This window comes from Rattus norvegicus, chromosome 19 (genome assembly GCF_036323735.1).
Source record: "Rattus norvegicus strain BN/NHsdMcwi chromosome 19, GRCr8, whole genome shotgun sequence".
In the NCBI taxonomy this organism is placed as follows: domain Eukaryota; kingdom Metazoa; phylum Chordata; class Mammalia; order Rodentia; family Muridae; genus Rattus; species Rattus norvegicus.
Genome location: NC_086037.1, coordinates 39,784,933 through 39,805,857, shown reverse-complemented (window position 1 = coordinate 39,805,857; position 20,925 = coordinate 39,784,933). Strand labels below are relative to the sequence as shown.

Genomic DNA, 20,925 nt, shown 5'->3' with positions numbered 1-20,925 from the left:
GCATGAATATGTATTACCTCACTTTCCTTTTTGGCAAGATATAATAAGATCGTTATTCCCATCATACCAGGAACAACCGAGGAAAGACTACGCAAAGAAATAAGGCTAAGCAAAGCCTTCTTCTTAAAATATCTGTATAGCAAATCACCCCTCTTCCTAGTATCACAATATACTTGTCATAACCCAGAGAGCATGAGAGCCGCTTCCACAAAAATAGGACATAGTACAACATAGTGTAAGGTAAAGTGAGAAAAACATTTTCTTCTCAAGGGCAGCATTCCAGCCCCTGCTTGCATCTCTCAGCCATCTTTCCTTGATCCTGTCTGGGAAGTGTATCTCAGTGACTCCACAATTTCTTCCTTTGTTCTTTTGTTTTAAAAGTAACACTTTCTATAACATAGCTAAATGTCTTTGAAGGGGTTTAATCGTGCAAAAAGAAAGCAATATAATATATAATGTATGAACCCTTAATGAGTGTATCTATTTTCTTAGGGGTATTATCCAGAAACCTTCCCAGGTCTGGATTTAACTTTGGTAATTGTTATCTGTCTAGAAAATCAACAATATCAAATAAATATTTCAGTTTTCTGGTGTAAAGTCCTTGGGAGTAAGAACCAATGATTTTGGAATTTGCTCAGTGTCTGTTGTTATGTCCCTCATTTCATTTCTTTTTTTTTTTTTTTTAGCTTAACATTTTTTTTTTATTAACTTGAGTATTTCTTATATACATTTCAAGTGTTATTCCCTTTCCCGGTTTCCGGGCAAACATCCCCCTCCCCCCTCCCCTTCCTTATGGGTGTTCCCCTCCCAACCCTCCCCCCATTGCCGCCCTCCCCCCATAGTCTAGTTCACTGGGAGTTCAGTCTTAGCAGGACCCAGGGCTTCCCCTTCCACTGGTGCTCTTACTAGGATATTCATTGCTACCTATGAGGTCAGAGTCCAGGGTCAGTCCATGTATAGTCTTTAGGTAGTGGCTTAGTCCCTGGAAGCTCTGGTTGCTTGACATTGTTGTACTTTTGGGGTCTTGAGCCCCTTCAGGCTCTTCCAGTTCTTTCTCTGATTCCTTCAACGGGGGACCTATTCTCAGTTCAGTGGTTTGCTGCTGGCATTCGCCTCTGTATTTGCTGTATTCTGGCTGTGTCTCTCAGGAGCAATCTACATTCGGCTCCTGTCGGTCTGCACTTCTTTGCTTCATCCATCTTGTCTAATTGGGTGGCTGTATATGCATGGGCCACATGTGGGGCAGGCTCTGAATGGGTGTTTCTTCAGTCTCTGTTTTAATCTTTGCCTCTCCCTTCCCTGCCAAGGGTATTCTTTTTCCTCATTTAAAGAAGGAGTGAAGCATTCACATTTTGATCATCCGTCTTGAGTTTCGTTTGTTCTAGGGATCTAGGGTAATTCAAGCATTTCCTCATTTCATTTCTGAGTTTTAATTCATGTATTGTCTCTCTTGTGCATTGTTAGTTTGAGGAAGGGGTTGTCTCTCTTGTGGATCTTCTCAAAAAAAAAAAAAAAAGACAGCTCTTGGTTTCCTTGACTTTGTATTTTTCTCTTTGTTTCTAAAGGCTTGATTTCAACCCTGAGTTTATTTCCTTCCATCAAATCCTGCCAGACTCTCTATGGGATGAGGCTTTGCCTCACCTTGGTAACAGCAGCATGGAATAAATGAAGCTTCTGCTGATCCCTGTTGTGGTGTTGCACATCACAATCTCACTGAAAACCATGCATAGCCTGGTTTTAGGCTCTATTAAAGCAGCCCACTATTTCAGTGTTCCCTGCAAGGTGCCATGGAACAGTAGTAACATAATTCTGCATGCACATCGACAGGTTTCTCTATGGTGTTCTGGGGCATTTGATAAACGTGTATAATGAGTTCATGGATGAGCGTGCGCACAAACACACACAAACACACACACACATACACACACACACACACACACACACACTTTACTGACATGGTGCACATTCTTTGCACACCAAGATTAAAGTGAGCGTTTCTGAAAATGCACCAATAGTGGAATCGATGGAGGGAGCTGTGGGAAACTGGGGCTTAGAGATACTTAAAAGACCCGATGCAGATTCTCCTTTTATTGGAGGAGAAACTTGATAGACAATGTGGTTCTTTATTTTTTTTCTCTAGAGCACACAGGACTAGGGTGGAAGCTAGGGCTTTGAGTGTGTGTGGCAAATAGTGTAGCACTGAATTAGATCTTAGGCCTGGAACCCTATTAATCATCTACAACAATTACAGGGCAGGCTGGATGAAGACACTCAGCTGACAATGTGGACATCTCAAGACAGTCATTGGACAATGGCTGACAGACATGTCTGAAGACTGGAAATGTTTCTCTATCTTGGAGAGGAGAGAAGGACCCTCCAACTACACTGTCCTCTAAGGAAGTTTATTCAGGTGAGGGATGACAGGGACTGTTTTGTCTCATGTCACACATGTCAGTAGAAAATATCCTCTGCAAATAGTGATGTTTTGACTTCTTCTTTTCCAATCTGTATCCCCTTGATCTCCTTTTGTTGTCTGATTGCTCTGGCTACAACTTCAAGAACTATATTGAATAAGTAGGGAGAGCGTGGGAAGACTCGTCTAGTCCCTGATTTTAGTGGGATTGCTTCAAGTTTCTCTCCATTTAGTTTAATGTTAGCTACTGGTTTGCTGTATATGGCTTTTACTATGTTTAGGTATGGGCCTTGAATTCCTATTCTTTCCAGGACTTTTTTCATGAAGGGGTTTTGAATTTTGTTAAATGCTTTCTCAGCATCTAATGATATGATCACGTGGTTTTGTTTTTTCAGTTTGTTTATATAATGGATTACTTTGGTGGTTTTCCGTATATTAAACCATCCCTGCATGCCTGGGATGAAGCCTACTTGATCATGGTGGATGATGGTTTTTATGTGCTCTTGGATTCGGTTTTCCAGAATTTTATTGCGTATTGTTGCATTGATATTCATAAGGGAAATTCGTCTGAAGTTCTCTTTCTTTTTTGGGTCTTTGTGTGGTTTAGGTACCTGTGGCTTCATAGAAGGAATTCTATAGTGCTCCATCTGTTTCAATTTTGTGGAATAGTTTGGATAGTATTGGTATGAGGTCTTCTATGAAGGTCTGATAGAATTCTGCACTGAAACTGTCTGGACCTGGGCTCTAAACTTGAAGCAATCCCACTAAAATCAGGGACTAGACAAGGCTACCCACTCTCTCCCTACTTATTCAATATAGTTCTTGACGTTGTACCCAGAGCAATCTGAGTACAAAAGGAGATCACAGGGATACAGATTGGAAAAGAAGAAGTCAAAATATCACTATTTGCAGATGATATGATAGTTTATTTAAGTGATCCCAAAAGATCCACCAGAGAACTACTAAAGCTGGTAAACAACTTCAGCAAAGTCGCTGGGTATACAATTAACTCAAACAAATCAGTAGCCTTCCTCTACACAAAAGACAAACAAGCCGAGAAAGAAATTAGGGAAACGACACCCTTCATAATAGTCCCAAATAATATAAAATACCTTGGTTTGACTTTATCCAAGCAAGTAAAATATCTGTACAATAAGAACTTTAGCCTCTGAAGAAAGAAATTGAAGAAGACTTCAGAAGATGGAAATCCCATGCTCATGGATTGGCAGGATTAATATAGTAAAAATGGCCATTTTACCAAAAGCGATCTACAGATTCAATGCAATCCCCATCAAAATACCACTCCAATTCTTCAAAGAGTTAGACAGAACAATTTGCAAATTCATCTGGAATAACAAAAACCCAGGATAGCTAAAACTATCCTCAACAATAAAAGGACTTCAGGGGTAATTACTATCCCTGAACTCAAGCAGTATTACAGAGCAATAGTGATAAAAACTGCATGGTATTGGTACAGGGACAGACAGATAGACCAATGGAATAGAATTGAAGAACAGAAATGAACACACACACCTATGGTCATTTGATTTTTGACAAAGGAGCCAAAACCATCCAATTGAGAAAAGAGCATTTCCAGCAAATGGTGCTGGTTCAACTGGAGGTCAACATGTAGAAGAATGCAGATCGATCCATACTTACCACCCTGTACAAAGCTTAAGTCCAAGTGGATCAAGGACCTCCACATCAAACCAGATACACTCAGACTAATAGAAGAAAAAGTGGGGAAGCATCTGGAACACATGGGCACTGGAAAAAATTTCCTGAACAAAACACCAATGGCTTATGCTCTAAGATCAAGAATCAACAAATGGGGGGTTGGGGATTTAGCTCAGTGGTAGAGCCCTTGCCTAGGAAGTGCAAGGCCCTGGGTTCGATCCCCAGCTCCGGAAAAAAAGAACCAAAAAAAAAAAAAAAAGAATCAACAAATGGTGTCTCATAAATAAAACTGCAAAGCTTTTGTAAGGCAAAGGATGCTGTGGTTAGGACAAAATGGCAACCAACAGATTGGGAAAAGATCTTTGCCAATTCTACAACAGATAGAGGCCTTATATCCAATGTATACAAAGATTTCAAGAAGTTAGACTGTAGTGAGACAAATATCCCTATTAAAAATGGGGTTCAGAGCTAAACAAAGAATTCACAGCTGAGGAATGTCGAATGGCTGAGAATCACCTAAAGAAATGTTCAACGTCTTTAGTCATAAGGGAAATGCAAATCAAAACAACCCTGAGATTTCACCTCACACCAGTGAGAATGGCTAAGATCAAAAACTCAGGTGACAGCAAATGCTGGCGAGGATGTAGAGAAAGAGGAACACTCCTCCATTGTTGGTGGGATTGCAGACTGGTACAACCATTCTGCAAATCAGTCTGGAGGTTACTCAGAAAATTGGACATTGAACTACCTGAGGACCCAGCTATACCTCTCTTGGGCATATACCCAAAAGATTCCCCAACATATAACAAAGACACATGCTCCACTATGTTCATAACAGCCTGATTTATAATAGCCAGAAGCTGGAAAGAACCCAGATGTCCTTCAACAGAGGAATGGATACAGAAAATGTAGTACAGCTACACAATGGAATATTACTCAGCTATCAAAAACTATGACTTTATGAAATTCATAGGCAAATGGATGGAACTGGAAAATATCATCCTGAGTGAGGTAACCCAATCACAGAAAAACACACATGGTATGCACTCATTGATAAGTGGCTATTAGTCCAAATGCTTGAATTACCCTAGATGAACAGAACATGTGAAACTCAAGAAGGATGACCAAAATGTGAATGCTTCACTCCTTCTTTAAAAGGGGAACAAGAATACCGTTTGCAGGGAATAGGGAGGCAAAGTTCAGAAAAGAGGCAGAAGGAACACTCATTCAAAGCCTGCCCCACATGTGGCCCCATACGTATACAGTCACCAAACTTGATAAGATGGATGAAGCAAAGAATTGCAGGCTGACAGGTACCGGATGTAGATCTCTCCTAGGATACACAACCAGAATACAGTGAATACCTAGGCGAATGCCAGCAGCAAACCACTGAACAGAGAACAAGACCCCCATTGAAGGAATCAGAGAGAAGACTGGAAGGCTTGAAGGGGCTTGAGACCCCATATGAACAACAATGCCAAACAACCAGAGCTTCCAGGGACTAAGCCTCTACCCAAAGATTATACATGGACTGACCCTGGGGTCCAACCTCATAGGTAGCAATGTATAGCCTAGTAAGAGCACCAGTGGAAGGGGAAACCCTTGGTCCTGCCAAAACTGAACCCACAGTGAACATGATTGTTTGGGGGGAGGGTTGTAATGGGGGGAGGGTGGGGAGGGGAAGCCCATATAGAACGGGGGGGGAGGGGTTGGGGGACCTTGGCCCGGAAACAGAGAAGGGGAATAACAATCGAAATGTAAATAAGAAATACTCAAATTACTAAAGAAAAAAGAAAGAAATACGCAATTCAATATAGATGGGGAAAAAAAAAGCTAAAAAAAAAAATCCAAGGTATTGTATGGCACTGTTATCATTAACAGAAAAAGCACATTGTGTTGGGAAGGATTATAAATTATGAGTAGGATTAGAAAACCCCAAGCTTCTTCCAGGTCCTAGGAGGGCAAAAAATAAGAGGGCAAATACAGCATTAATGTGATATGTTGGTTAAATCTAGTTACTAGCTTCTATTGTGATACCTATGACACTTTTTTGTGTCATGGTCAGCTTATAATGACTAGAGGACCTAAGCTTGAGAGTAACCAATGCCTCTCCCTTGCTTCTCTAGCTGCTGAGCATTGAAAAGTCCTAATGAGACAGCATCTGTTTGCAGACACACTGGATTATTCTTCTGCACTTTATCTCTCCAAGTCACCTCCACTCTCAGTTAGTCAGTTTAATTCCATAAATTGGAAATGAGTCACGTGGAAAAATACTTTCTCAATACAATCACAGATTTGCCATGGAAAAGTGGCAACATGAACTGTCCCACCTAAGTTCTGGGCTTGCACAGACCTGCTCTGCAAAAGAAACATGTGTTCACAGCTGCAGTCTGCATTCACTATGGATCCTCTTGAGGTCCTCCCTAAACTGCATAGATTAAGATAATTATTGTAGCGCCCACCTTGACCAGCAAGGAAGACACAACACCGTCGGATTCTTCTCAACAGCCTTTATTGCAGGAACACCTAATTTTTAATACGGGGACCCCAAGGAACAAAGGCACTTGCCTTATATACAAAACAGACTACGGCTGTAAATTTGTCCACTGGGGATTGGTGGAGTATGAAATACCTGTTTAGCATGAATATCACCCTGGCCTTGTAGATGCTGGTGGTATGCCAACACATGCGCTGTAGGTGTTTACCACAAACGACCACCGGATGTCGGTGCCATCTTTAGCCACTCCCTACATCTCCCTCTTTTTTGTTTTTTTAAAAATGAACCCATTAGGTGGAGGTAGTGGTCTGAGAGAGGTCAAACATGCCTCACAGAGTGCCCAGCTCGGCCATGGCGAGCCACTCTTGCAGTTAGGACTGCACCCTAATGGCAATAAATGAACGTATGCTGTAACACACTGTTCTGGGCTATACGTGTGTGTTGCGCAGAGGAGCATTTGACCAGCCCGCATGTTCAAACAGGGTGTAGCCACCTCTGTCTATGACTGGTCTAGATCAGGGTGTCACGTCAATATTGTCATTGCTCCTGTCTTAGGTCGTTCCTCTCGACAGCTTGGCCTTACCCGTCCTTGGATTAACCCGATCACCACCGGGCTCCTGCCTTAGGTTGGTCCGAGCCCGAGGAAAGTTGCCCGTCTCTGGATACAATGGCTTCACATGACAGTGACAAAATACGATCTAGGGCGAACTCTTAATTTTTCAAAGAGGCTAGCCATATGTTGGGAGACGCACCACTTTCAATGGCAACCATAGCTTGGTAAACAATCGCTTTGTGTCTGGCATGCTCTCGTTGTAAACGGCAAAAAAGCCATAGACATACTCCACATCCCAAGAGGAGAATGGCCCCCCAGGCAAACATGCCAGCCCATTCTTTAAAAAAGGAGAAAGCATTGGTAATCCATGAAGTGAAATCTCCAAACGTGATGGGTTCCAATCTTGTGTTGTTAAGGACAGCAATCTGCATCAGCAATTGTCTCGATAATTGCTCCACTTTCATGGACCAGTTTCCTTTCAGATAATTTGAGATTTCTTTGCTCTGTTGAGAATACTGAGAGAAGTTAGCTTGCTAAGGAGTAATACATAGGCCTCTAAGGGAGGAAACACAGGACATCTGTGTCATATGATATAATGCTTCAATTTGTTCATGGATCAAATCTATCCATTGATTAGCTAATAGAAGACCAGATGCCAAGTGGGTATTAAATTCTTCTTGTATCTCTAGTGCCACTGCGGTTTTTTCCACAATCTGATTGATAGTCTCAGCCATCTGTACTTGATTAGTCATAGCAATCGTGGCTGTTGTTGCTGCAGCGGCTGATAGTACAATGGCTGAGATTATAGCTGCCGTAATACCAAAATCCCTTTTGGTTCTTAGTAAATGAAGTATGGGAAAATTATCTGGGTTGGCCTCTACTGGGACTGGCCCAAAAGAAGGAATCTTGACCATCACTGAGGTATCATTGCTGCCATCCCAGCATTCAGCTAAATAACAGACTACATCAGAGCTATTACAATTTAAAGCATTATTGCTTACATTAGTGCTTATCAGAAAGAAGAAAGGTGGTCTAACACATACTGAAGCTCCAATGGCAGTATCATTTGCCAAAAGGCCATTAATCTTTACATTTACTAAACTGGTTTTGTTATTCGTTCTAGTGGCTGAAATATTATACAATGTAAAGTCTTCACCTAACAATTGGGCAAAAGGAATTAGAGATGTGTATGCTCCCTGTTCATTTGATAATACCCATTGATACCAAGGCCAAAAATTTTGCTTGCCAGTCTTATTTTCCCCCCGATCATACTGTACCTGGTCAAGAGGAGGGGAAAACTCAAATCCTGGTAGGAATTGTTTTTCTCTATGGAATGGACTCTGACATGGGGTAAAATCAGGTGGAAACTCTTGATATAGGGGGCAAGTAGGTAAGATTCTACTACAGGTAGAGTTATCCAGTGTGTGATTGCCTTGCCCCGGATGTGATGGAAAACTACAATTATGCATCATAATCAAAGTTGTAATGTTCAAATCAGCAGAATTATTGACTGACGTGTCTCCACTGCCTGAAGAGGCTCCTTGGGTAATTTGACTCAAAGCAGCCAGGATGATCCCAGTGCCCATATCACTATTGCTAACAGGATCTAACCAATTAGCCAATGTGGTCCTTCGCAGCCATATACAAGGCTGGGAGGAATTCTTAAGAGTAAAACATAATGTATGTAATAAAGAAAGATTAGTGGCAATATACCATTGGGGCGATTCTCCATTTGGCACTATACAAGGAACACCACGCAAACAGGAGGTGGAGAAAAATGTTGGCAAACAGTAGAATTGCTATGAACTGGCATAGGTACTGGCCAGGATCTGGCAATAGCCCACAGCGTGAGTGAATTCACCTGGATTACCATTCCCAGTAGTAATAGTAGAGTTTGTAGTCTCATCTTCACGAAGAGCAGGAGGCAGTTTGCGAGTCAAACGTTCAGGCACCCAGATTGGATTGTCTTGATTCTGTGGAAAAACACAAACAGCTCCCCTAGATCTCGAAATTACGGGATCTGGGCCACGCCATTCATCAGTTAAGACATCCTTCCACTTTACGTCTGCATGAGTCATAGGTTTAGTAGCAGCATGGCGATCCGCAGCAGAGCGACCATGTGCATCCAACATTAAGAAATTTAGAGTAAACAAAGCTAAAGAAAGTTGTTCTTTTGGCGTTCGGCTGCTAGCAATTCCCTCTTTCTGTTTTTGTAGAAGCTCTTTTAAGGTATGATGTGCTCTTTCCACAATGCCTTGACCATGGGGATTGTATGGTAATCTAGTAGTATGACTTACCTGCATTGTCTGGCAAAATGCCTGAAAGGACTTTGCAGTGTAGGCAGGCCTGTTGTCTGTCTTGAGACTATCAGGCTTTCCCCAGGCTGCCCACGCCTCTAAGCAATGACTAATAACATTAGGAGCCTTTTCACCAGTCATCAGAGTGGCATGTATAATACCGGAACAGGTATCAACAGAAACATGAGCATATTTTAAATTTCCAAATTGAGATATGTGTGTGACATCCATCTGCCAAAGTTTTAGTGGAATCAGACCATGAGGGTTAATCCCCACCTGAGGAGGGTGGTGAAACTGAACACAATTCTGGCAACGTAACACCACATCGCGAGCTGCAGCTCTAGAGATTTTAAATTTTTGTTGAAGAGTGAAAGCAGGAACATGAAACTTTTGATGAAATTCTCTAGCGAGATCAATTGGAGCTGCATGAAAAATAAATTCTTTACGAGTACTAGCATCCACCAGGGCGTTATTACTGGCCATGGGACCAGGAAAATTAGTATGAGCTCGAATATGTTGTATGAAAAATTTATTCTTTCTGGCCCAAATCAATTTTTGTAATTCTAAAAGAATTTGACATACAGTACTAGTCGACCTAATTGGCCCTGCAATTTCAAGTGAGCGCACAGCGTTAACTACATAAGCAGAATCAGAAATTAAATTAAAAGAATCATGAAATCTTTTAAACACTTCCAATACAATTTTACATTCTGTAATTTGGGGGGTGCCTGGACTGTATTGAATTAATACTGGTTCTTGAGAATCAACCATATAGGCACCTACACATGTTTTGGAGCCATCTGTATAAATATCTAACGCTCCAGACAAAGGCTCTGAGGCAGTGACCTTAGGAAAGATCACTGGATGTTCAGTAAAAAATTGTAGCAAAGGATCCTTAGGATAATGATTGTCAAACTCTCCATCAAAACTACAGCATAATATGGCCCAATCATCTATCAGAGCACACAATGTTTCCACCTGAGTTGCAGTATATGGTACAATAATTTTCTTGGGTAAAATACCAAAATGCTGAATACAAGATTTAACACCTAACATAGCAAGCTGTGCAACAGCAGAAGGATAATATTCAAGGGTCTTATTTGGAGAAATATGAGGATAAATCCACAGAAGTGGTCCTTGTTGCCATAGCACTCCTGTAGGCTGACAAAAGGTTCTCAGTATATACAAAAGGAGATCCTCCTTTTCCTTATACCTTCTTAGCATTGCCTTTTCCAATCTTTCCTCTACTTTCCTTAAGGATAATCGTGCTTCCTTGGTTAAAGCACGGGGTGAAGTAAGCTGAGAATCCCCTTTCAGGATCTCATAGAGTGGCTGTAACTCTACATTGGGCACATTAATATAGGGTTGAATCCAATTTATGCTTCTTAGTAATTTCTGAAATTCACTTAATGTTTTTAAATGAACTTTTTGTAATTCAATTTTCTGAGGGGAAATACTATTAGAAGTAACTTTTGTTCCTAAATATTCCCCCATTTGTCCCATCTGAACCTTTTCAGATGCTATGAACAATTGATTATCTTCAAGCACGTTAACCATTTCCACATAGGCCGCTTTTAAGGTGTCACAATCTTTTGTGGAAAGCAATATATCATCCATAAAATATATTATTCTTAATTTTGGAAATTGGTCACGTACAGGCTGTAAGGCTTGTCCTACATATAGCTGACACATAGTAGGGCTATTAGCCATACATTGAGGCAAGACCACCCACTGATAGTGCTTATCAGGCTCTTCATTATTCATAGAAGGCAAAGTAAATGCAAATCGTACGCTATCTTGTGGGGCAAGAGGGATGGAAAAAAAGCAATCTTTAATATCAATAATAATAATAGGCCAACCAGCAGGAATACTAGAGAGCAATGGTAAACCTCTTTGTATGGGACCCATTATTTGCATCTGAGAATTGATAGCTCTTTTTTTTTTCCTTTTTTTTCTTTTATTTATTTATTTTTTATTAACTTGAGTATTTCTTATATACATTTCGAGTGTTATTCCCTTTCTCAGTTTCCGGGCAAACATCCCCCTCCCCCCCTTCCTTATGGGTGTTCAGCTTCCCATCATCCCCCCATTGCCGCCCTCCCCCCAACAATCTAGTTCACTGGGGGTTCAGTCTTAGCAGGACCCAGGGCTTCCCCTTCCACTGGTGCTCTTACTAGGATATTCATTGCTACCTATGAGGGCAGAGTCCAGGGTCAGTCCATGTATGGTCTTTAGATAGTGGCTTAGTCCCTGGAAGCTCTGGTTGCTTGGCATTGTTTTACATATGGGGTCTCAAGCCCCTTCAAGCTCTTCCAGTTCTTTCTCTGATTCCTTCAACGGGGGTCCTGTTCTCAGTTCAGTGCTTTGCTTCTGGTATTCGCCTCTGTATTTGCTGTATTCTGGCTGTGTCTCTCAGGAGCGATCTACATCCGGCTCCTGTCGGCCTGCACTTCTTTGCTTCATCCATCTTGTCTAATTGGATGGCTGTATATGTATGGGACACATGTGGGGCAGGCTCTGAATGGGTGTTCCTTCTGTGTCTGTTTTAATCTTTGCCTCTCTCTTCCCTGCCAAGGGTATTCTTGTTCCCCTTTTAAAGAAGGAGTGAAGCATTCACATTTTGATCATCCGTCTTAGTTTCATTTGTTCTAGGCATCTAGGGTAATTCAAGCATTTGGGCTAATAGGCACTTATCAATGAGTGCATACCATGTGTGTTTTTCTGTGATTGGGTTACCTCACTCAGGATGATATTTTCCAGTTCCGACCATTTGCCTACGAATTTCATAAAGTCATTGTTTTTGATAGCTGAGTAATATTCCATTGTGTAGATGTACCACATTTTCTGTATCCATTCCTCTGTTGAAGGGCATCTGGGTTCTTTCCAGCTTCTGGCTATTATAAATAAGGCTGTTATGAACATAGTGGAGTATGTGTCTTTTTTATATGTTGGGGCATCTTTTGGGTATATGCCCAAGAGAGGTATAGCTGGATCCTCACGCAGTTCAATGTCCAATTTCCAGACTGATTTGCAGAATGGTTGTACCAGTCTGCAATCCCACCAACAATGGAGGAGTGTTCCTCTTTTTCCGCATCCTCGCCAGCATCTGCTGTCACCTGAGTTTTTGATCTTAGCCATTCTCACTGGTGTGAGGTGAAATCTCAGGGTTGTTTTGATTTGCATTTCCCTTATGACTAAAGATGTTGAACATTTCTTTAGGTGTTTCTCAGCCATTCGGCATTCCTCAGCTGTGAATTCTTTGTTTAGCTCTGAACCCCATTTTTTAATAGGGTTATTTGTTTCCCTGCGGTCTAACTTCTTGAGTTCTTTGTATATTTTAGATATAAGGCCTCTATCTGTTGTAGGATTGGTAAAGATCTTTTCCCAATCTGTTGGTTGCTGTTTTGTCCTAACCACAGTGTCCTTTGCCTTACAAAAGCTTTGCAGTTTTATGAGATCCCATTTGTCGATTCTTGATCTTAGAGCATAAGCCATTGGTGTTTTGTTCAGGAAATTTTTTCCAGTGCCCATGTGTTCCAGATGCTTCCCTAGTTTTTCTTCTATTAGTTTGAGTGTATCTGGTTTGATGTGGAGGTCCTTGATCCACTTGGACTTAAGCTTTGTACAGGGTGATAAGCATGGATCGATCTGCATTCTTCTACATGTTGACCTTCTATTGAACCAGCACCATTTGCTGAAAATGCTATCTTTTTTCATTTGATGGTTTTGGCTCCTTTGTCAAAAATCAAGTGACCATAGGTGTGTGGGTTCATTTCTGGGTCTTCAATTCTGTTCCATTGGTCTATCTGTCTGTCTCTGTACCAATACCATGCAGTTTTTATCACTATTGCTCTGTCATACTGCTTGAGTTCAGGGATAGTGATGCCCCCTGAAGTCCTTTTATTGTTGAGGATAGTTTTAGCTATCCTGGGTTTTTTGTTATTCCAGATGAATTTGCAAATTGTTCTGTCTAACTCTTTGAAGAATTGGATTGGTATTTTGATGGGGATTGCATTGAATCTGTAGATCGCCTTTGGTAAAATGGCCATTTTTACTATATTAATCCTGCCAATCCATGAGCATGGGAGATCTTTCCATCTTCTGAGGTCTTCTTCAATTTCTTTCTTCAGTGTCTTGAAGTTCTTATTGTACAGATCTTTTACTTGCTTGGTTAAAGTCACACCGAGGTACTTTATATTATTTGGGTCTATTATGATGGGTGTCATTTCCCTAATTTCTTTCTCGGCTTGTTTCTCTTTTGTGTAGAGGAAGGGTACTGATTTATGTGAGTTAATTTTATACCCAGCCAGTTTGCTGAAGTTGTTTATCAGCTTTAGTAGTTCTCTGGTGGAACTTTTGGGATCACTTAAATATACTATCATATCATCTGCAAATAGTGATATTTTGACTTCTTCTTTTCCTATCTGTATCCCCTTGACCTCCTTTTGTTGTCTGATTGCTCTGGCTAGAACTTCAAGAACTATATTGAATAGGTAGGGAGAGAGTGGGCAGCCTTGTTTAGTCCCTGATTTTAGTGGGATTGCTTCAAGTTTCTCTCCATTTAGTTTAATGTTAGCAACTGGTTTGCTGTATATGGCTTTTACTATGTTTAGGTGAATTGATAGCTCTTAGATCATGTAATAATCGCAATTTTCCTGACTTTTTCTTAATAACAAATATAGGTGTATTCCAGGGTGATGTGGATGGCTGTCTATGTCCCAATTGCAGCTGTTCAGACACTAATTCAGCAGCAGCAGTTAATTTTTCAGAGGATAAAGGCCATTGAGGAATCCACACAGGCTCCTATGTTTTCCATGTAATGGGTATGCCTCCCTCAATGGCCCCTAGGAAAAACCCAGACCCGTCCTGTCTCTTTTAGAATTCAGCAGCACTGGGTCAACTTGTCCTTGTAAATATTTTCCTAAACCTTTTCTGGGCATGTAGCCCATTTTTATCATCATATCCTTGGCCTGTGGGGAATACTCATTAGTCAGTCTCATGTCTAGATTTATTAAGACATCTCTGCCCCACAGAGTCACAGGAATGTCTTTAATATAGGGAGTAATCTTTCCAGATCTACCTTCTTCATCCTCCCATGTCAATTCTTTGGAGCTTATTAAAGGAGCCATCTTGTACCCCAGACCATGTAGGGCCTGAGATGATGTTTGCGTGGGCCACCTAGGTGGCCAGTCATGAACAGAGATGATACTACGATCTGCTCCAGTGTCTAACAAACCAAGGAATGACCGTCCCTCCACAGTCAATGTTAACATCGGACGATCACCTAGTTCTTACGAGATAAAGGCAAATCGGGAACCTGTAGATCCCAAGCCCCGTCTCCTCTAATCCTATTTTCTGCAGGAAAGCGCCTATGTAAGCTAGGCAGAAGCAGCAGCTGAGCAATTCTGTCTCCAGGGGAAATAGCAGTAATTCCCTGGGGAGAGGCTGCCAGGACTTTTACTGTGCTGAAATAATCAGGGTCAACTACTCCAGGTACAATTTGCAAACCTTTCGGGGCAGAAGAGGAGCGTCCCAACAACAGCCCAACTGTGTCTTTAGAGAGAGGTCCTCTAAAATCTGTATCTATAGGCTGTACTCCCATTTGGGGGGTCAGTACGAGTCTGGTGGTGGAGTGGAGGTCCAGTCCTGTGGAGCCTTTAGTGGCTCTCCTCGGTCCTTCGGGTGGTGAAGAGAAGGCCAAGGCCTCTGTTTGTCCTGTCCTTGCCTGTCTTTCTGTAGAGCCCCATATATTTGAGGGCCCTGGGGACATGGGCCCCGTTGTCCGTTTTTTGGCTGTGTACCACCATATCCTGTTGCTAGAGGGCGACCATCCAAGTCTTTCACAGATCGACATTCACTTGCCCAGTGGTTTCCCTTCCTACAGCGGGGGCACAATCTAGGTTGTGGAGGTCTGTTACTACCCCGTTCCCCACTTCTTTCAGGGCACTGTCTTCTATTGTGCCCTTTACAGCCACATTTGAAGGAGGTATCTGCAGTAACCTTCTTTCTTAATTGTATCATTGCTGCCGCTAGGCCAACATTAGTCAATGGCCCTCCTATTTCCCTACAGACTTTCATCCACAACTCTAAACTTTTATGTTTATATGGTGTTATAGCAGTCCTACATTCTTTTGTACATTGTTCATACACTAGCTGCTTCATAAGAGGCATAGCTGTATCAGGGTCTCCAAAGACCTTGGTAGCAGACTCTACCATGCGGGCTACAAAGTCTGAAAAAGGCTCTGTGGATCCTTGCAGAACCTTGGTAAGGTTCCCAGAGACTGCACCTCTATTAGGCAATGCTTTCCAGGCTTTAATGGCTATTTCATTAATCTGACTATAGACTTGATCTGGATAACCAATCTGGTCCAGAGCAAATCTGCCTATTCCCAATAGCATGTCAGCGTCCCAGTGTCTCTGAGGATCTGCTCCTGAAGCCAGATTAATGGCAGCTTGAATGTTAGCATAATCATACAGGTAAGATTTCCAATCCAAGTATTGACCTGGAGAGAGACAAGCTCTAGCTAAACTCTCCCAATCTCCAGGGGTGAGACAGTATCTGCCAAGAGCCTCAATCTGAGTGATAACAAAAGCTGTGTTGACTCCATAAGTTTTGACTGACTTTGCTAATTGCTTTATTGTCTTAAAGTCAACAGGTTCATGATATCGCTGCCCGTTTGCATCCAGAAAAACTGGAAAACTCAATCCTATCTCTTTCCATACCTCCGGGCAAAAAGAAGTACCTCCTTCAGGCTTTACCATGCGCTTATGTTGAGGGTTATACAGAGGTTGATATAACTGCTTTCTTATCTACTTCTTTGACTTGCTGCCACATAGCGTTGGCATGTGGCCAGTCCGGATAATAGCTCTCTTTCTCATACCGAGCAGCTTCTTCCTCAAGGTCTGCCAAGTCATTATCACTAAGCTCTGAGTCACTAGACATTCCCAAAGTCAATGCCTTTAAAGAGGGATATATCTTATTTGTTTCCTGGTCCTGATTATCCCCTTTTTTCATCTCTGCCTTCTGTTTCTTTTATCTCCCTTTGTTTTCTTTTCTCCCTTCGAGACCTTTTCTCCCTCCGACATGCTTTCTTGTTGCTCTGTAAGGATTCTCTGACCTGTTCTAACAGCTTCCTCACATCGTTTATCTTCTAGGCAGGCACGGACCATTCGCCAGAGCGGCTTTGTCCCTGGTTTAAGCTTGCCCTCTGTTATTTCCCTATCCAGATCTCTTCCTAACTTGTCCCATGCCCGTAAAGTAAGAGACCATGACACTATAAACCATGGAGCACAACGATCACACTCATCAAGAAAACTCAGCAGGATTTTCCTTTTGATTTTAAGCTTACGCTGATCAAGAAGCTCCTGAAGAGCTGACAGGAGCAGGGCGGAGTGTGAGTTTCCCATGCTTTACGAGCTTTTACGATCGATTTACTCGATTTACAAGCAGGGCAGGCTGGCGTGTTTATTTACACACGATCCTGTGGCCCATCACTAGTTGGCTCTTCCCCGCAAACCCCAGACGATGGAAATTCAAACAGTAGCAACACCACAACACACAAAAAAGTAAATGGCAAAAGTGCTAGTCCAACCCACAGAGGATCAAATGAGAAAGACAACATTGCGGTGCTCCACAAACCCTTTTTTCCTCTAAACCAAGGCTCTCACCGTCTCTGTTTACTCCAGAGAACTTTATTGTCCCATTAGGGAAATTTTATAGTCCCTATTACCCAGGAGCCTTACAGACCTGTGTCCAGGACTATTACAGTCTCTGCTTACCTCCAGAGAACTGGCTGGTCCCTTACCTGGGAGCTTTCTGACTTCACTGTCCTGAGGCTGAAAAGTTCTGAGATCCACACAAGATAAGACTTGGGGTCCCCGTATGGACCACCAGTTGAAGCGCCCACCTTGACCAGCAAGGAAGACACAACACCGTCGGATTCTTCTCAACAGCCTTTATTGCAGGAACACCTAATTGTTAAAACGGGGACCCCAAGGAACAAAGGCACTTGCCTTATATACAAAATAGACTATGGCTGTAAATTTGTCCACTGGGGATTGGTGGAGTATGAAATACCTATTTAGCATGAATATCACCCTGGCCTTGTAGGTGCTGGTGGTATGCCAAAACATGCGCTGTAGGTGTTTACCACAAATGACCACCGGATGTCGGCGCCATCTTTAGCCGCTCCCTACAAATTATCTTGCTTTCTATCAAAAGAATTCATTATGCCAAGTTGGCCTGAAGAAGGAGGCTAGTCTCTTCTGTATTTTATCAGATGTTCATAATCTATATAATCATCATTGATAGTGAGTGAAAGATCTGTTTGGAATTGAAACTGAGTGATGCTGGAGGATGATCCTGAATGCACAATGAGCAGTGGAGGCACCAGAGCCCAGTATGGATGCCTAGCAGCCTACCACATTGAGCAGGCATAGCTCAACCACCTGTACATACACATCTCCTGAGACCTCTCTCCTTAATGGGAGGTGATCGTGTCCACCTAGTACAGCCATGCCCTGGAAGGACAAAAGCTTCCTACAGGAGCTGTGGTGATAACTTCCAGGTTAGAGCATCTGCTGCTCTCTCAGAAGAACCACATGGTCCCTAACAATCATCTACAATGGGGAATGGTATTCCCTCTTTTGGATCATGAGGGAAATGCACTCAGGTGTGGCCCAGACATACATTTAAAAAAAATCCAATGAGTTAAATGATAAAAATAAATATAATCAGCAACAATAAAAAACACAGCATATGAATGGTCAAGGAATACATCACCTATAAAAACATACTTCCCAAAAAGACGTTGACAGTCATTATCTCTGTGGTTTAATACTGATGTTGTATTGTAAGAAAAACTGAGGCACATGGTTCTCGAATAGGATTACTTCTATATTCCTTTGTGAAAGTTGTAATTTTTCCTGCAGCTCTACAGGCATGAGTTTATGTTACTCAATATCTGATGCACACAGTGAATAAGGAATGTGTGTTGTAGACTGATATAGACTAGGATGAACAGAATACATGACAGCAAGGGTACAGTATGTCAGCAATTACATCATAAAGTGTGTGTCCTTTAAAAATCACATTATCCACACAAAAGACGCTATCACCCTGTGTAGCCCTTGGTGGCTTTGAATTCACTATTTACCCATGCTCCCTGGACCATGCAAAGATCCATATCTAGCTGTCAGTTCTAAGTGTACACGAGGGGAAAGGACCCTTGATTAAGATGGTCTTAAGAGTCAAGAGTTACAAATCAATTTTTATTCATAAAGAGCACAATTTACAAAAACAGGCATAAAATGAACAACTAAAATGATACAAAAATTAAAAAACAGTAACAAGAATATATAACTATGAAACAACAAAAAGAAAACTTCAATGAAAATCATAACCAAAACCATTTCTTAACAGCATTTTCTTAATGAACATTTAGAAACACAGTTGTAGTGCTGTTTCTCCTCTAGGACGTGAGATGTCAAGGCAGCCCCCTCAGTTGTCTCTCAAATGGCATTGTAGGAATGAGAAAGGAGAAACACCTCAATCAGACAGGCCGGCATACAGATACATAAATTTAGGGTTTCTAGACATTGAGGAAATTAACTGAGAAGAATAATATTCATCCAGAAAGCGTCTTTCACTGTTGAGGGTTGTCCTCAGCAGGGAACTCCTGAGAAAGAAACTCATTCTTCAGGGGGCTGTCTTCCTGGGATACGTCCTATTCCATGTCTCCTGCAGTTTCTGAGACCTGGGAGAAGAAGGCAGCTATTAAGACACTGATTTGATGGGACACGCATACCAGCTCTCAAGTTGCTGCTTTCTGTCCCTTCAGCTGCATTGGACAGACAGCACTGATCTTTTCACTGAAATCATTGCTGATATCTCTGCAGGCTGGGGAACATGACCAGCAACCCTCACAGTACTGTGGGATAACAAGCTGCTCCTCAGACTTCTACCAGTGCAAACCAAGAACGGGGAAACGGGAGGAGACCTAACTGGGTTGCAGGAAGAAAGGAGAAGGCCACATGATACCCAGATCAAAGCCAATGACCAGGACTCATTTGCCATTTGCACTTTGTTCTTATCCCTGCAAGGAGCTTCGAACCATCACATGACCCCTGTATGACCTTTGTCACAGGACTAAGAACTTGTTCCACACTCCTCATAGCATCCAATCTGTGACAGGGAGATGCAGTAATGTGATATGTTATTCCTCTGTCACCATTTCTGGACTGCAGTTTCAAAAAGAGTAGAAAAGTATACTTGTCCATAATTCAGTTTCTGAAAAGTGGTTAACTTCCCAGAATACTTGTGCATAGACAGAACAATGAATAACTACATCACATGAGGTGGGTGACTGATTGGGTGTGGGGAGATTAGAAAGATGATAGGGGAAAGCAAAGATGTATCCAATAGGCAAATGGTATCAGACATTGTTAATCTGCCTCAGCTGCTTGTTCCTACCAAATTTTGCTGGGTCTGGAGGTTGCTGGTCTTCTCCCGTTCTTCTTCATCATTCGGGTTCAACTCAAACAAGTATCGTTATACCTCCTTGCTCTCCTGCTTCAATGTGACCAACTTCTTCTTCATACAGGCCTGGTCCATCAGGAGCCGGCTGTGCAGGTTGCTGGAAACACACTCTGCATAGTAAGATCCTGAAGCCTCTTCCTCCCATTCCAACTGCCAAATCCCACAAACTCCACCAGGACCCAGATACCCATAAAGACTTCATAGAATAAATCTCCATACATGTAAGGCTGCTGCACAAAATGCAAATGGCCAATTCAGGGAAGAATAAATTGTTTCTGTGACCCAAGCAACAATAAGTGTCCATGTCTCTCCAAAAGAACAAGGGATCTACAACTACCCATGAGAGCCCAATGCATGGGGGCAACATCAATTAGTAGCCGGCAAATAACCACAAGAGGACAGTAGAACCAAGGGAAGGTCATGCTAACTATGTGGTCCACACATTGAGCTTTGTTAAACCTGGTATTACCCCAGAGGCCCAGGTCAGCCTAATAACACTCTGATGCCTGAATCAGTATAGTTCTATCCAGAGCCTTCTAAAGATGCATAGATATTGTGGTGATAAGTGACAGTCTCTCATGGAACTGAAACTGAGTCCAAAAGACCCACGGCACAGTGATATTTAAACAGCAGACGAGATGGACCCAGTGCTGCACGCTCTCCAGTCCAGAACAAAGAGAGGCAGCAATGGCCATTCCACAATGATGGGCCCTTCTGACCAGTACTTAATGATAGAAGTTAATCTCCTTCTTGAGCTCCTGAAATTTCTCACGATGTTCAATGTTGTTAGAAGAAAGCCATCAGAGATACTCCACTTCTTTGTCCTTAGATTAAATCAAGATGATACAATGTGAATCTAGTGGGCTATTTGACCAGACATCTTTCTCCCAACCCCACCTAACTGAGTTCATTGCTTGGCAGAATTCATCCCCCACCATCCTAGATGTTCCT

At 42.1% G+C, this 20,925-nt stretch overlaps 4 protein-coding genes across 7 annotated transcripts in view; 3 read left to right on the top strand and 1 right to left on the bottom strand.

The window, feature by feature from the left end:
- The window catches only part of Dlg5l15 (discs large MAGUK scaffold protein 5 like 15), an 88,735-nt gene that overhangs the window by 44,802 nt on the left and 23,008 nt on the right, over positions 1-20,925 (top strand). The window lies entirely within an intron of this gene.
- Ervk-21l3 (endogenous retrovirus group K member 21 Env polyprotein-like 3) overlaps positions 1-20,925 on the top strand; it is a 53,149-nt gene that overhangs the window by 13,263 nt on the left and 18,961 nt on the right. The gene's annotated exons all lie outside the window — the stretch shown is intronic.
- LOC134478811 (disks large homolog 5-like) overlaps positions 2,308-20,925 on the top strand; it is a 272,163-nt gene continuing 253,545 nt past the window's right edge. For both annotated transcript variants that reach the window (XM_063278624.1, XM_063278626.1), the window contains exon 1: positions 2,308-2,410. The gene's annotated coding sequence lies outside the window, so the exon portion shown is untranslated. The remainder of the gene's footprint in view (positions 2,411-20,925) is intronic.
- Positions 12,374-20,925, bottom strand: part of LOC134483318 (igE-binding protein-like) — a 43,708-nt gene continuing 35,156 nt past the window's right edge. The window contains exons 4-5 of one of the 2 annotated variants that reach the window (XM_063278609.1): positions 19,909-20,798; positions 12,374-19,192 (exon numbers count right to left, since the gene is read on the bottom strand). In XM_063278609.1, coding sequence (XP_063134679.1) covers positions 15,048-16,199 — 1,152 coding nt within the window. In that variant the 5' untranslated portion in view covers positions 16,200-19,192; positions 19,909-20,798 and the 3' untranslated portion in view covers positions 12,374-15,047. The remainder of the gene's footprint in view (positions 19,193-19,908; positions 20,799-20,925) is intronic. The other variant, XM_063278608.1, reaches the window with a different exon arrangement.